Raw genomic sequence first — 16,527 nt, 5'->3', positions numbered from 1 at the left:
GTGTTAGGCTAGAAGGGGACGAAGCTATAGGCTAGAAGGGGACGAAGCTATTGAATATATAAGAATAAGGGTGACAGAAAATTTTCAACAAAGAAGTGCTTTACGCACCGCAATAGACAATGAATCAAGTGGTGCAATGGCTCCATTTTCACAACGAGAGCGGGAAAGGGCTGAGAAGAGGGTTCCTAGTAGTACATCAACATGCTCAGATGGCATTCCAATTATGCTGATAAAGACATTAGGTCCGAAGTCTAAGCAGGCTTTGAGAGAGGCAGTGAGCAAAATAATAACCGATGGTGAAGTCCCCGATGAATGGAAACAGCAGGATAAGCATGATCTATAAAGGAGAGGGGGACAAAGCTGACATAAACAACTACCGTCCTATAACAGTGACATCAGTGGTCTACAGGCTGGCGATGCAGATTTTAAAGACTGCAGGCATGGATAAAGGATGAGGGGGTGCTTGGGGCGCGCGAGTGGTTCTTAAGATAGAGAAAGGAAGAGAAAAGTGAGCCCCGTTATTGTCTGCTTCAGTGAGCGACACCGCCACAGGGCTCACAAGGGATGGGGGTGAGGAGGGATAAAAAGAGTAGAAGTAAAGGTATAGGAAAGAGGAAGAAGAAGCAACAACAAACTGAGGGGATAGGAGAGACAGGAAAGATGGAAGCACGGTCACTGGAGTCCGAGGACGGGGTACACTTGCGAGAGATGTTGTCAGCGTCTGTAGATGGCGTAGAGCAGGCCCAGTAGGTCAGAGCTGCGCTGTCGTCGAAGACCGTCGGCGACAGGAGGTGACGTAGGGCCAGCCCAGTCGGCCAGAGCCACGATGACGCCGAAGGTCGCGAGCGCGCGGAGCGCGCGGGCGCACAACCGGTCGGCACGAAATCCAGGGAGCGTCCGTGCTTGGGGATATGGGTTTCGGAAACACAGGAGGTTGGAAGACAATCTGTTCTCACTGAAGCAGTGCATCGAAATAGCAGAAAAGTAACACAGGCCCCTTTTGGACTTCGGATAACATTTTTGGATATCAAAGGAGCGTACAATAGCGTGGTTCAAGAGGACTTGTGAGGAATACTGGGCACACTAGGTGTGGAAGATGGAGTCACTAATCTTTTAAAGGATATCTATAAAGGTAACAAGACAGTTATAAAGTGGGAAAAACAGGTATCCAAGCCTGCAGGGGTAAAACGGAGGCTTAGGCAGGGGTGTCCTCTGTCACCCTTGTTATTCATGATGTACCTACAAGGATTAGAGGCCAAATTTGAGGGAAGTGGACTGGGATTTAACTTCTCTTTCTTCAAACAAGGAAAACTCATTGAACAGGCAGTACAGGCATTGATGTACGCAGATGACATAGTGCTAATGGCCGACAACAAGGAAGATTTGCAGAGAGATGAATGTACATCTGCGGAAATGAGGGAGATAGGTTAGATTTCAGATTCAGTAAGGAAAAATCAGCAGTCATGATTTTTAATGATAATGAAGGTAGTGAGCTTAGAATACAGGAAGTAACGCTAGAGATAACAGATAAATACAAATATCTGGGTGACTAAAGGTAACAGGAATGCAGCGGTGATGAAAAACAGGGCACTGTGGAATAGCAATAAGTATGATGCTGTGAGAGGAATATGGAAAGGTGTCATGGTTCCTGGTTTGACGATCGGCAATGCTTTCTTGTGCATGAGATCAGAAGTTCAAGCAAGATTAGAAATTAAGCAATGTGGAATAGGTAGGCTTGCCTTAGGAGCTCACGGGAATACACCAAATCAGGGAGTACAAGGTGATATGGGATGGACATCATTTGATGGCAGGGAAGCTAGCAGCAAGATGAAATTTGAAAAGCGATTGGGAGAAATGGGGGAGGAGCGTTGGGCTAGGAAGGTATTCAGCTACTTGTACATGAAGAATGTCGATACAAAATTGAGGAAGCGAACCAGAAAATTGACTGGTAAATACTTAGAAAACAGCAGGGGGCCAAACCAAAAAGAAGGAAGCTGAGACCGATATGTGGAGAATTTGCATGATTAAGAAGTGTGCACTAGAGATTTATCAAACTTTTAAGCAGGAAATCGCCAAGGAAAGGATCTATGATAATACTCGGGGTAGTTCTGTACTGTTTGAGGCCAGAACGGGAGTATTGCGAACCAAGACATGTCGGGCCAAATACGAAGGGGTATACACGGTATGCAGTGCGTGTGGAGAGGAAGAGGAAACTGCCGAACAATCGATAATGTGTTGTAAAGGGCTTCACCCTATACTTCAGGATGATGGCGCAGAGTTTTTCAAAGCATGGGGCTTAGGGACAGGGAGGGCGAAATAGACTTTAAGCGGGTAGAACTAACTAGAATCGAGGTTATCTGATTGGCGGCTAAAGTCAAGGCACGAGTGAAAATTAAACCCTTCACTGCAAAGTACGAATCCTCAACCTCACTATTTAAAGAAAAAAAAAGAAATAAATCTAGGTTGTGGTTCACTAAGTATTAAGGCTTGGAGGCGTTAGCCACCGCGCGATCTAAAGGGTAGAGCCATATCCATCCATCCATCCATCCGTCCGTCCGTCCGTCCGTCCGTCCGTCCGTCCATCCGTCCATCCGTCCATCCGTCCATCCGTGGCCCTTCCTTTTCGGATGCTGGCCCTCTACATCCAGGCACAAGTATCTTCACAGCGGAAGCTTACGCGATACTTGTGGCAGCTAAACACATCAAACAATATCAAATACAAAAAGCAGTAATTTATACAGACTCCCTCAGTGTGGTAACGGCTCTGCACAGTCTTAAAAAACAAAAAAACCCTGTTCTCGTCTCACTTTACTCCATTTTATGCACACTCTACACACTCAACCAACATGTTGTAGTGTGCTGGGTGCCAGGGCACCGTGAGATTCAAGGCAACGTGATGGCGGATCAGCTTGCTGCATCCGTCCACGAAAGCACCGCCACTACACCCACATCAATCCCGGCCCTTGATCTTAAGCCGTCTCTCAAACGAAAGCTCAGGGACTACTGGCAGAGCAAGTGGGATACACACATACAAAACAAACTACACGTTATCAAGCCACACCTTGGCCATTGGCTACCAGTATCAAAATCACGTCATACACAGGTAACATTAACGAGGCTGAGGATAGGACACACATACACGACACACTCATATCTTTTATCAGGTGGCGATCCACCATTGTGTGACAGATGTGGTGAAGCACTAACAGTTCTTCACATTTTAACTCAGTGCAAACAATTGGACACTATAAGAAAACAACATTTTCCATTACCCTACCGACAACATATACCTTTACACCCTGCAATGTTCGTCGGTAGGGACCCGCTTTTTAGTCATAAATCGTTGTTAGCGTTTTTAAAAGAAATTCATAGTTTTCAAATTATATACCCGGTCATTCCGTAGCACGACCTCTCCAGAGAGGTTTTCGCTGCGGTGGCTACACAAGAAAGCACTTGCCTCACGGCCCTTGGACGCAAGGGTATGAACGAGTGAGGCACTTGTGCTAAAGCCATACATATCCACCATCGTCTTTTATTATCACCAACTTTTGTCATCTGTTCACACCACACACACCTTTCACGGCATAGTCATGATTTTATTACTTGTATGTTCTTACCCGCCTTACCGCGAGGAATTTTATGGCCCTTATACAGCCGCTAATCACAATCATTTTCCACATCCCATGTCCCATGAACTGGCGCTCTTTGGCTATCAAATGGCCCTTGCGCCAAAAAACACCATATATCATCATCATCATCATGCCGTTTTCTCAGCAAGAAGAGACCCTAATTACTTTCCTTCATATAAAACCAAAATATCTTTTTGATTACTCTGAATACCAGTCTCCTTTCTGCTGTGAGAGAGGTCTACTTCCGAGAAGGTAATGGGAAAGCCATGTTGCTCAGTTCAGTCGGGCCCAGCGAACCATAAAGCGGAGCAGACTTGTAACCGAGTACAGCTTTGTAACCGTGGCACCCACCCACCCGGAGGGATTCGCCAGGAACGAGCCACAGTGGACAAACAACTCCAGAAGACCAGTGGGAGTCGTTGCCGATGTCGGTGAACCCTGACGACTTGTTGAGGCTGGAGGAAAGGGTTCGGGCGTCGTCGGTCAGCTATGAATGGCTACCTGGAATGACGAAATCACCCACCTGTGGGCGAAGAGATGGCGCGCCTGAATGCGAAACAAAAACCTCCGGGTCCTTCCGGTTTTCCCATCCTCCTCCTCTGATTCTCTTTCTCTCTCCCAATGACTAGTGAGGCCCCGAAATATGGGTCACACTGACCCCTAACCCTGATTCGCTATAGTAAAATAAAGATTTTTTGTGTGCGATTTTCAGAAAATAAATTTAAACGATGCTTTAGTTCTTTCTGTAACATTTTGTAGCCCGCTTTTCGGTAATCTCATTGCGTGTACGTGCCTATGCCTGAACTCGTTATCATCACCACGCGTACCCGCAGTACGTATGCCGCATAACTTATCAGTGGTTCTTTTTTTCGTCTAAATTTCCAGTGTTAGTACTTAGACTAATATGCCTTTACGCACCAGTTTTATCTTCCACCTGGTTTTGCGCCCATCCCTTTTGTAGATGAGCGCCATTAGAGCGAGCGCATCATCATTATCACTAACTGCGTGCACCTCGAGGTGCCCGGGGCAGCACGTTGCCCGTGCAAACGCGCCCCGAGTCCGCGGACGGGCCTGCTCTCGCGCTGCGCGCAAGCTGACGGACCCGGTTACACCACCGCTGCGTCTTGACGTCTCGTCCCAGGCCTCGAGTCGCCGTCGTTTCGTCTCAGTTGTGAGTTTGCCATGCTGCAGCTGCCTAAGATGCCGTTTTTAACGTGACCGCTGCCAGGTGTGGTCGGTACTAGGACTACGGGTGCTACTTAGCAACCTTGCATCGTATTAGGCTTCAGGCAAGGTCCACCTATCTCCCTCTTCTTCGGGTCAAATTATCTTCACAGTTGCGCTTATGTTGAAATGCGAGAGTACATGGATTCGCCCTTTGCGCAAGATAAGCGTAAATAATCTCGAGGTCTCTGTTCAGTAATACTTTTGACCTGCAACTATGTTAGCCTAACCTGATAGAGCACGGAATTTATCGGCGTGGTTTAAGCGTTTATCGTGTTGCCATCGTCATCTTTATGCGTTATGTCCCATTCATGCCAGTTGCCTTTGTAGATTCAACCGAAAATTAGCAGTCATTTCGTCGTCGTCTTTCGTGTTGGTTTCTTTGCCATGTATTCTGCTCAAGTGATGACAAACCAAGCCGCCCGTACGCTACGGGTTTCCAAAGCAACGTTGGACGGCGCCACTGCTCTTATTGTAACTTGGGATCCTTTCAGCACGACACTGCCGGCCCCACATGCGCGTACGTGCAGAACTCTCGGATTGCACTTACGGTGCATCACAATGTAACTATCGCTGACTAGCAGTGCTCTATAGGCCTAATGAGGAGTGCATGCGCGCACGTGTCCTTGCCGCCACCTCGACCAAATCTGGCGACAAGCCGCCTTCGCGGGCAGCGTTTACCACCAGTAACATGCACGTAGCGCTGCTGCGCAAGCGTCGTACCCAAATTTAACATGGGGTTTTATATCACTTCAAAAATTCGATATGAGCCAACGACACGTTTGTTATTTCGTTTCGTTGTAATGCGAGGTCACCTTTTTAGGTACACACACACTATGCGGACGACTAGAGGAAAAGGTAAATTTTGATTACTGGCAGGGATCAGGCTTAACACGTCACCTTAGAGAGTGACAATGTGCATCTTCGCTGGCACTCCATAGAACTGCTCACCGCTTGTTAGTGTTGCAGTTGAAAATGGGTGTGTGAATATTTGAAAATTTAGAATAACGAATCGAATAGCTTGACATTCTATTCGTTAAGTAAATCAAATAGTGAATATTCAGTAGGAAGAATGTTTTTCTTATGGTTTATTGAGCAATCGGGGCTGAATAGAGAACACCAATGAACGACAAGATGGAATGGGAGAAGATCATTTTTCTTGCTCTAATAATTGAATTACCAAGATGCATGCAGCCGAGTATTTTCGACACTATGCATGCTATATATCGATAAAATGACTTGATAGTGCTCTTGTCAAAAAGAAAAAAAAAGAAAAATCAACGTAATCGAAGCGAATGTGTCGTCAGCTCACCAGCATAATAAGATTGATGGTGGTTTACTAAACAGTCTTTAAAATTTTTATGCCCCAGCTTTATTACAATGTTGGCGACAAAGTAACTAACACGTTGAATACAGTATAAACACTATACTGTATTTAAACATAATTACAAAATATTTCGAAGGCTCCAGTCCCTCGTATATCAAGCTTACCATTGTTACAGAATTGTGTTTTCCGTCTGTGAAAAGCAACCGTAATGTTCTTTGGTTAGAGTTTGTGAATGTTTGGAACATACGGGGTAACTAAAAGCAGATTTAAAACATGCGCTTCAAATAGCTGTCTAACTATTTGAAATATATTCAGATAATATTCGATTTTTAATCGATTTGGTTATAGCTTGAACATTCAGCGATGCATATCTAGTTTGCGCAGTTTTTGTTAAAAAATAATTTGACTGCTACGACTTCATCCTATAAGTGTGTCTGGGATTTCTTCTTATCTATATTTCTTTCAAGGAGACATTTTTTCAAAAGGACTGAGTGTTAACCCAAGTGAGATTGTTTATTCAGCAATGCAAGCATCGAATGTCAGAAGAAGGTGAAACAGTAGATCATATAGTACTAGTATATTTATACTTCTCATAACCAGAGACTATACGTTAGAAGAGCGTTTACAAATTGACAATGAGAGCTCTCCCTAATTGCACTTTTGTTGCTTAGAAAGGAGCTCGCAGCACTAGTGCGATATTTAAGAGCAGAAGCTGAGCTGCCAGTGATGTTGACCTGTCTCTCATAAACGACACAAGGTGATATTGTACGTTGCCTTTATATAGTAACTGAAGTAGAGAAGACATCTTGAAATGGCTGGTGAAATACATGACTTCGATCTATTCCTGATGATTGCTCTCAGAACACGATTTCGTATAAACGCAATATGTATGACACTTTATATTGTTTGAAGTCATTGCTTCACGTGTGAGTACGGTATTCTTTTCTTCGTGCCTCAATGCTTCGAAAGCCATTCACCACAGTGATAGGCGTGCATATTGCGAGAGTGATCGAACTGACGAAACGTGTAGATCACTTTGTCAGACTGCTCAACGTAAGTGGCAGCTCAGCGTCTCCTCCTTAATATCGATCGCAGTTAAGGCTGCGACCGTTTCTTGAACAACGAGAGTACTCTTGGAGAAAGTTCTCTTTCTAAACTAAAAACGATTTCCTAAAGTAGTTACCCCTCGAGCAAAACTGTACTAAACACCACTCCAAAGCTCAACACGTGTACTATGTAGAAGCTTTTTTGTCCTTTCTTTGCCATCGAAGTCGCAGTTTTTTTTTCTTCAAAGTAACATGTGTCAACAAGCCCTTCAACGAACCTAACTGCAAGCCAAGGCTGTGATTGTGATGGTACACCACAATCGCATCGGCTGGAACCGAAACAAACGATAACGGTAAGAGTGATATGCAACGATTCCTACCTATACCAAAACCACCTAAATAGAGCAGAGCCGCATGTGCTGTTTACGAGGTGTGCCAATCTTTTGGCTGCAAACTTTTAACCGGCTCGTACCTCTCGCAGGCGCCATGGGCGTGTTCGCGCAGATATCTGCGATCATCTGGAAGGATGTGTACGTGCAGCTGATCAAGCGGCACTACTTCATCGCGCTGGGGGAGATCCTCCTCGTGGTGCTCTCGTTCACGGGCGTCGAGAACGACCGGCCCATCCTGCCGCCAGGCAAGTGTGACAAACTGCCGTGTCTACGATTGAGCGAGCCCACCGTGTACGAGGAGCGCAACCTGACCGAATTCCGTGCACCTCAACTGGTGAGTGGGCCTTTGCGACGAATGCCTGATGATATAGTTTAGCAAATAAGCAGTAATAAAAAGAAAGGGAAGGAACCGGTCTCACGCAGTTACATATGGGGTTTACTTTCAGTTGGCTAGCCTGCGTCAGTTGACGATGCCCAAGGTTTTAGGCTTAAGGCGTTTCATTACGGGCCCAGCCTTCCCTTGCTTGTTGCATCGAACTTTCCCGCTCATCACCTGCAACGGTGATCTGACGTGGTAGGGCAGCCAGAAATTTCAAACCTAATGTACGTCGTGCGTGCGATTTTATAAGTGCGTTTATGTATACAATTGTAAAGTTTCGTGGCAGAGAGAGAGAGAGAGAGAAAGAGAGAGAGAGAGAGAACAGTCGAGCACCACATCCCACCACGCGGCTACGCCGATGTTTTGGCGTTATGGTGCTCGAATGCCCACCCGAAGGACGCAAAGAGATCGAATTCCGGCCGCAGTGGTCGCTTGAATGCGGCCGCATCGAATTACTATTTTAGAAGCCCACGCACTTAGATGTAAGGGCACTTTAAATAAAGAATGCCAGGTGGTCGAAATTTCTTCCAAGATCGTCTGGAATAATCATAAATCATGGTTGAGATGCAAAATACCAGCATACTACTGCTACTGCTACTGCTATCATCATCATCATCATCATCATTATTATTATTATTATTATTATTATTATTATTATTATTATTATTATTATTATTATTATTATTATTATTATTATTATTATTATTATTCCTCCCGATGATGTTGCAGAGTATAGTTGAGTGGCTTCGGGGATTCACGTTGTAAAGAAAAGCCGGAGAACAGTGTTCGCACTTTTCCTTCATTCCTTTATATCATCTTGCTTTTGCATGATGCACGCGTTTTCGCAGATTCTCTACACACCCGACACACCTCACGCGAAACAGCTCATGACGACTGCATTTCCTTCGGCGCCCCCAATGACCGCCGGCTATCCGGACTACCTAGCCTTGGCACGCGTCTTCAAACGCCTGACTCCCGCTCCGAAGCGGGGTCCCGAGCAGCGCATCGTGGCCATTCAACTTCTGTCATTCGAGTCGCATGAAAACAGGCTAGCCAGCGGCTACCCTCGGGACCTCAAGTTTATACAAAGCATGTACGACGACCCAAGGTACCTGTCTCAGCGCTTCAAGGGCATCACGTCGTTCGAGCCGTTGCCGACACCGGTGGGACAGCGAGAGTCCTTCGCCTACAACCAGATGTCGCTCACCAAGGGTCACATAAAGTTGGTGGGTGATCACCTGGGCTCGCACCAGCCGGAGTACACGTTCTGGACGAGCAGAATCCCCGATGGTTCATACCCGTTCGACGCAAAGTGAGTGCATTCCGATTGACCGCTGCGAGCCGTGCATGGCGCTTCGCGCGTGTTCACGAGCCCCCATGTAAACAACATGGCGGGACTACGCGGAAATCTTGGCCTGTCCGTCCGTCCGTCCGTCCGTCTGTCTGTCTGTCTGTCTGTCTGTCTGTCTGTCTGTCTGTCTGTCTGTCTGTCTGTCTGTCTGTCTGTCTGTCTGTCTGTCTGTCTGTCTGTCTGTCTGTCTGTCTGTCTGTCTGTCTGTCTGTCTGTCTGTCTGTCTGTCTGTCACCCCATGCACTCAGTTGAATGGCAGAAGTTTAACCCCTTCCAAAGCGACCAGCCATCTTGATAACTGGTTTCTGCGATCATACGGGCTGACAATGTGAATCAAGAAACAAATATTATTCATATTTTGACGCAACATCAGTACGGGGTCATTAGGTAGTGTGTTACTTAATCTATAAAATGCACAAATACGTAATTATAAAGACCGCAGTGCTTAATACGCGGCGCTGGCAATGCGACGTTATGAACGAAAAAAGAACCGCATAGGTTTCACTAAAACTAAAGCCCCTAACAGAAACGGCATGGTGCTGCCATTTACCAGCGACTTTTCGTTCTAGAAAAACTTCGTTTCTTCAAATTACTGCTATATGGCGTCCATATTTCACGCAGCGCCGACTCGCTGATTTTCTTGCGCAGAACAAGCAAACCTTTTATTCTCCCTCACCAGACAGTAGACTATCGTTTTTCGACGACCTTTGTCAGCAAAGCACGCAGATACTCATTTTTTTTTCAGAGGCGTGGGCTGAGCGTCCCGTCGTAATCGTATGTAGCCGCCTCTTGTTCTTGAACTGGCCTTAAGACTGGTGGTACTTGTACATATAACGAAATGTATATACGCTGAAAAAGGCAAATCGTACGATACTGGAGGACGTTACTTGTATGATAAATAATAAAAATCACAGCATATCCATCGAGTGAATGATGAAGAGTGGGGCGAAGCGTTTGTCATTCTGTCCATGCTTACGGCCGTCCTTTCGCCCCTGTGTTCGTCCATGCGTCCGTCCGTGCTCTCGTGCGTCCATCCGTCCTCTCGTGCGTCCACCGTGCGTTCGTACGTCAATGCGTCCGTCCCTGCGTTTGTTCATGCGTCCGTCCATCCATGCGTCAAACAGACAGACAGACGATGGACGTACGTGGCCAGCGGATAGTTCACGGTTTGCCGATAAAAAGTATAGTACGCTCGAAGACGGAACCCCACGGTGCAAGCGCCCCTCAAGCTCGAAGACGGAACCCCACGGTGCAAGCGCGCGAGAAAATAAGAATGACGTCACACGAAGACGTTGGCGATTGCGTGTTCGGCGGCAGCGCCGTACGCTAGGGGGTGTGGTGTAGTTAAATAAACGCCGTTTTGGCGCGCGCGCGCGCTCAGAAGGCCGGAGTGTGGACAAGGCTGCAGAGCGGCGTGCGCGCAAGGCGGCTGCGGCTCGCGCTCGAAGACGGAACCCCGATGTGCGAGCGCGCGAGGTGGAGGCGTGCCGTGAAGCTGTGTGACGGCGCCGACAAGACTCGGGCATACGGGAACGGGAGGCCGCAGTGGCGTGGTAGCGGCGTGTGGACCCAGCTTCGCCCCACTCTCTATCATTTAAACCTCGTGAACATGCTCTAATTTTTTCATTCGTTGTTGTCTTCGTCTACAGCTTGCTTGATTTCCGTCCGCAAGTGTTAATGAATGAGCGAAACGGTCGAATTATAGCAAATATTTTGCACACCTGGTTTTTCACCATCTTGTGAAATTACAATGGCTCTCACGTGGCCGAAAAATGTTTTGCTTGAAATATTTTGGGAAAATACTGTAAATATACTGTCTATATGAGTGTAATTTTGTAAGATCTGTTTAAAAAAATCGGTTTTTGTTGAGTGTGACGGTTTGGACTGTTGGCGTGTAATGAGCCATCCATCGAATGTTAATAGTATAGCTCTGGGTTTATTTCCATACTTTCTTCTATGTAGTTACTTTTCAATGTGGTCAAGAACTCAAAGTGCGTCGCTGGCTCATATTTTGCAGCAAAGCTTTCGAATACTGCGTCATCAGTAAAGATCGTCGTTAAAGAAATATTTAGGCGTCTTGTAATGCCTTTTGCAACGTAAACAAACGCACTTGACCCAAAAGTGAATGCTACAATTTATCAAACTTAAGTGTACCACTTAAGCGAAATATAAAAGGAACCCTAACGAGTGCCTCATAGGCACACAATAAGGGCTTTTAGTTTGCACGCATACTTCCTTACCTTACCGTGTTACCGGATAGAATCTAGTCATGCGTGGGTTTTTACGGAACGTAACGTAAACTATGAACTACAACCTGGATACGCTTTACGTTGGAAATGTGGCGTCATCTAGTAAGGACTAAATGAACCAGGCAATCACGAAATTGTTGTGGCAGAAACATCGTGCATGACATGTCTGGTGTAAAAATTGAGCCAACGTGTTCATGACTCTGGTTGCACGAAGCGTCACAAGATGTCGACGCCATCGTTGCAGTAACCTTGTATTCTTCCCTCTTTAGTGCATAGGAGGGTACTGTACGTGAAAAAAAAAGAAAAAAAAACGTCTCGTGGTTTTGCCGCGGTGATGATTCAATCCTATTCAAGTTAGATACAGTTTGAATGCAGTTAGCTTCACCATTTATGCTTTGCGAAAACGTAAATGTACACGTTTACGAACAAACGTAAACGTTTATGTATGGGAAGCTAGAACGTTGAAAGACATGCGTTACGGTAAGGCGGTAAACGCAAACCGGTATCCGGTAATGACACGTTAACGTAAATAAGTATACGTACAAGCTAAAAGCCCCTAATATAGTTAGTTTCATCCGGTTGCGGTTGAAACACTTCAAATCTTATAGGTTCTTGTTCCGTGACAGCCAGAATATGTATATGCTCTCTGCCAGATATGGTTGATGTGATGTTGATTCCGTATCTCTACGCTGCCGCTTATCTTAAGTGTGGAGGTGGCACTAATTTCTACCAGGCTCTGCATGCGGGGTTTGTTTATCCCTTCGTGCCGCTTCACTTTGCATTGCAGGAGTGGATACAGCCTCACCGCACTCCGCGCAGGCCTGGGCTACATGGTCCCCTTCTGCACACTGGTGGCCCGTCTCGTCGAAGAGAACCAGAGCGGCATGCGCGAGAAGCTGCGCCTCGTCGGTCTGAACAACGCCGTCTACTGGCTTGGCCATTTCGTCGCCTCCTTCTTCATCGGCATGGTCGCCGTGCTCTGCAACATGACCCATATGCTGTTTGCGCCAAACTGGCACAGCGATTTCCACATCACCTACCTCATGGGAATCGACAAGACGGTCGTCTTCATAAGCTTCACCGTATTCACCCTGCTGTACATGGTCAAGGCGATGTTTCTGTCGCTCTTCTTTACGAGCCCCACAGCGGCGGTCGTGTTCGCGCTGTGCTACTGGCTGGGGGGTTACCTCGCAGCCTGGTTCGCGCTGGAGGATCTTGACGGATACGCCGCCACCTACATTATCGCCGGACGTCTGTCGAAACTGTTGACATCGGTGTTGCCCTGCATAGGACTTCACTGGTGTTTCAGAATTCTCGGTTGCGCCGTGATCGCCGGTGAGTGCCCAGTGCCCTTGTAGCTCTGTCGAGGTATCTCGCAACCTGAATCGCGAAATCGCAGTAGAATCACAAAATGTAGCCTCGTTCACTAGTTATATAGACGTCATTTTTAAAATTGTACAGTTCATTTTCTCCAATACGCTAACATGTAATTAAGCATAAAAATTTAAAAAGGTTGTTGTTGCAATGCGCATAAAAGTAAAGAAAGTAGCGCTATGTACAAGTGTATGTCGTATTTGCGAAAACGCACACAATGTATAGTCGTATCAGCGGTCGAAAATAATGAAGTGGTGTAGGTTGTGATAACGCTTTGTATATATATATATATATAGGAGTGACACTGGTATGATACATTGTGGGGGGATAGTGCTTTGAATTACATTGGATGGTTGGGATACAGCGGCAGAGAAGTGACCTTGGTTTTGAAGTTAGCCGAGTGACAATTCTGGCAGGCTGAGGCTCTGGTAATCAAGCCCATGGCACCGCGACTGAAATTACAACGATGAAACTACTGAGCTCTAGCATGTGTTCAAAAGTGCTTGAAGGTGTTAAGGGATGCACCTATCACAAAGACGGTGAGGTCGTTTGTAAAGTCATTACGTTATGGCGAGAAAGAAGTGGTAGAGTAACGCGTGTAAATTTTATTTATAGATTATTTGAGAGTAGAGAAAGTGGTTTTATTCCGCCTAAACAAATGCAGCATATAGCATAAAATGTTGCTTTCGGTGTGTCATGTTAGTGTGGGATGTTTTCAACACTATAGACAACGTTCAAGATCTTCATCTTCTTTTTCAGGCGAAGACTACACCTTTGATATGGTGAACGAAAAGGTTCTCGGTCTCGACAACGTCACGATGGTTGAAATATGGATTGTGATGCTGGCCACCACTGGTTTCGTCGCCATCATGATTTGGTACTTTGGCAATGTGCTTACATGGGCGCTCGGTGTACCGTTGGATCCTTGGTTTCCCTTCACACTCAAATACTGGCGGCCTGGCGCCCAGGGTAGTGTGGATATCATCGAACCAAAAGAACCGGATGGCTATCACTTCCAGAAGTACCCGACGATTGAAGCAGCTGTCACTGTGAGCCAGCTTGAGTACGAGCGCAAGCAGAAGCACATATTGCGTGACACAAACTTCAAAGCTTACTACGGTGAGATCTTGGGTATCGTTGCACCAAATGGAGCGGGTAAAACCAGTCTATGTGACGTTCTTACCGGCTACGCTCTTCCAAACGCGGGGCAAGTGATGGTGCTTGGTTACGACATGATGTTGCAGACTGCTTATGCCCGGCAGAGCATCGCCTACGTCCAGCAACGGGACGTGCTCTTCCCCGAGCTAACCGTTCATGAGCACCTTCTGTTTTTTGGCTCCATGAGAAATGAGGCATGGGCCGTGCTGGACAAGCAGCTGACTCAAGTGAGGGACATGCTTCAGCTAGAACCAATCATGAACGTACTATGCGTCAAGTTGGACAGGTCTCAGAAGAAAATCCTTAGTCTTGCCATCGCACTCATCACCTGTCCAAAGGTTCTAATAATGGATGAAGTCATGGTGAAAATGTACCCGGCGGCGAGAACAATAGCTTGGAACGCGTTGATTTCTTTGAAGAGCTCAATGTGCATCATCGCAGCCACGGCAAATGTGTACGAAGTTGATACGCGAGCCGACAGGCTCGTCATGTTGAGCTACTCGGCCCACAAGTGCTACGGCACCACAGCTTTCATACAGAGACGTTACGGCTGGGGATACACCGTAAAGGTTATAAAAGGCACGCAATTCAGGGGCCGAACTGTCTTGGCAGCCATTCGTCAGACAATTCCGGATGCTCACGTGCTACAAGACCACAAGATGTACGCCTCCATTGGTCTGGGACAACACACCGACTACACTCCCGTGGCAACAGTGCTGGGTAGACTTGAGGCTCAACAGGGCCAGTTTGGCATAAACTCGTTCACAATCAGCGTGGTTACGATGGAAGACATCTTCTTTCGCATTGTACTGGAAATGGACTCTGGTGACTACCAGTACAAGACAAACTTGGAGAAGGCAATGGGCATTGACGTGAAGAGGGGTGCCGATGACCATGTGGACTACAGCATGGCCAACCTTACCGTTGAAACGGAAGACCTTGGTGGCATTGCCGCCGGTGGTGAGAAGTACGAGTCGTCCCTCGAAATTCAACAGCACGTCAAGGCCGTCTACGACTTGAAGCCCGCCAAGCCTACTTGGGGACAAATGTTTGTGGCAATGATAATCAAACGTCGTCAATACACCTGGCAAACCTTGGCGTTGCCGTTGTTTTGCTTCATCGTTCCCACCGTGATCCTCATCCTGCGCGGTGAGCTCGAGACCATCGCGGTACCACGGGTGGCGGTCGAATTTTCTGCCGACAATTTCATCTATGACCTCAGCAACTTGGACAAATCGGAGAACGTTTTCGTCGCCTTCGATGACGCGTCTAAGTCGTTGGCAGAAGATGGGTACGAAAAGTACCTCCGGTCTCGGGAAATCCCCGTAGATAGGCTTCCCAACATAGGTAAATTCGTGGACGAGGAAAAACGAGCACGGACTGGCGGGGATAAATACGTGTTTGGAGGCGAGTTCTCTGCTCCGAAAGACAACCCGACGATGCGAAAGGCTGTGGCTTGGTTCAACGGCGACGCGTTCCACTCGCAGTCTTTGTCCATCAATGCTATTTCTACGGTACTCCTGCGCAACGCTACGAATGACACCAAAAGCGAAGTAGTGGCCGTACTGCGACCAGTCAAAAAGGGCGACAAAATCATCGCCTCCAGGCGCCTGAAGAATGCACGCCATGCGGAGACTCTCGGAGAAATCATATCTTCGAGACTGACAAATTTTTTTCTGCTTCCGGCTGGCATTTCAGTGGCCACAGCCAGCTTCATCTTCTTCCCCGTGGATGACCGTGTGAGCAAGTCGAAGCGCATGCAGTTCGTGTCCGGCGTGTCGCCGATCATTTACTGGCTGGCTAACTACGTGTGGGACATGTTCATGGCAATGGTCGGACTAATGTGTATGCTTTTCCCAGGCTTTCTTTTCTACCAGAACTTCGCAAACTATGGTAAGTAATCGTGCTTCTATCGGATGGTTCCTTTCTACATGCAGAAAAAGAAATCATGCATGCAGCTAAAAGTCTTCATTGCAAGCAGATACATTTGCGAATGAATTTACAAAAAATTGCTAGGGTTTCATGCTTGGGCACTTAATTGGTAAAGAAGACTGTGACAGAACGCCCACACGCGCTGCGTCCAATTGGACGATTACATGGGAGCGTCACGTTGCCGCTACAGATGCCACATAAACTTGAAACTTGATTTAGCGAAATCATTACCATGCTCAAACAACTTTGTTATATTGGGAAGTTCATAAACGTGGAGGAAGAAATTCCTGAGGTCTTCGTTATCTAGAACTTTACACCATAGGCTACCGCAGAATTAATTTGCTACTAGCCTGCGCCTGAGCATGTGATAATCCCCGCGGGTGACTCCGAAATAGAACCTGACATGTCGCCCGGACGTGGGATGATGCAGTTAAAGTGGGACCTTGTGAAGCTGTAATGGGTAGCT

The 16,527-nt window shown here is 46.8% G+C and overlaps 1 protein-coding gene across 1 annotated transcript in view; it reads left to right on the top strand.

Annotated features, from left to right (window-relative positions):
• Positions 1–4,716: 4,716 nt before the first annotated feature.
• The window catches only part of LOC119167310 (phospholipid-transporting ATPase ABCA3), a 31,339-nt gene continuing 19,528 nt past the window's right edge, over positions 4,717–16,527 (top strand). The window contains exons 1-5 of the mRNA XM_075868016.1: positions 4,717–4,800; positions 7,708–7,952; positions 8,846–9,309; positions 12,385–12,932; positions 13,731–16,022. Coding sequence (XP_075724131.1) covers positions 7,713–7,952; positions 8,846–9,309; positions 12,385–12,932; positions 13,731–16,022 — 3,544 coding nt within the window. The 5' untranslated portion in view covers positions 4,717–4,800; positions 7,708–7,712. The remainder of the gene's footprint in view (positions 4,801–7,707; positions 7,953–8,845; positions 9,310–12,384; positions 12,933–13,730; positions 16,023–16,527) is intronic.

The sequence above is a fragment of the Rhipicephalus microplus genome, chromosome 1 (genome assembly GCF_043290135.1).
Source record: "Rhipicephalus microplus isolate Deutch F79 chromosome 1, USDA_Rmic, whole genome shotgun sequence".
NCBI classification, from domain to species: Eukaryota; Metazoa; Arthropoda; class Arachnida; order Ixodida; family Ixodidae; genus Rhipicephalus; species Rhipicephalus microplus.
The sequence above is the reverse complement of the archived record's forward strand: the minus strand, read 5'-3'. Positions and strand labels throughout refer to the sequence as shown.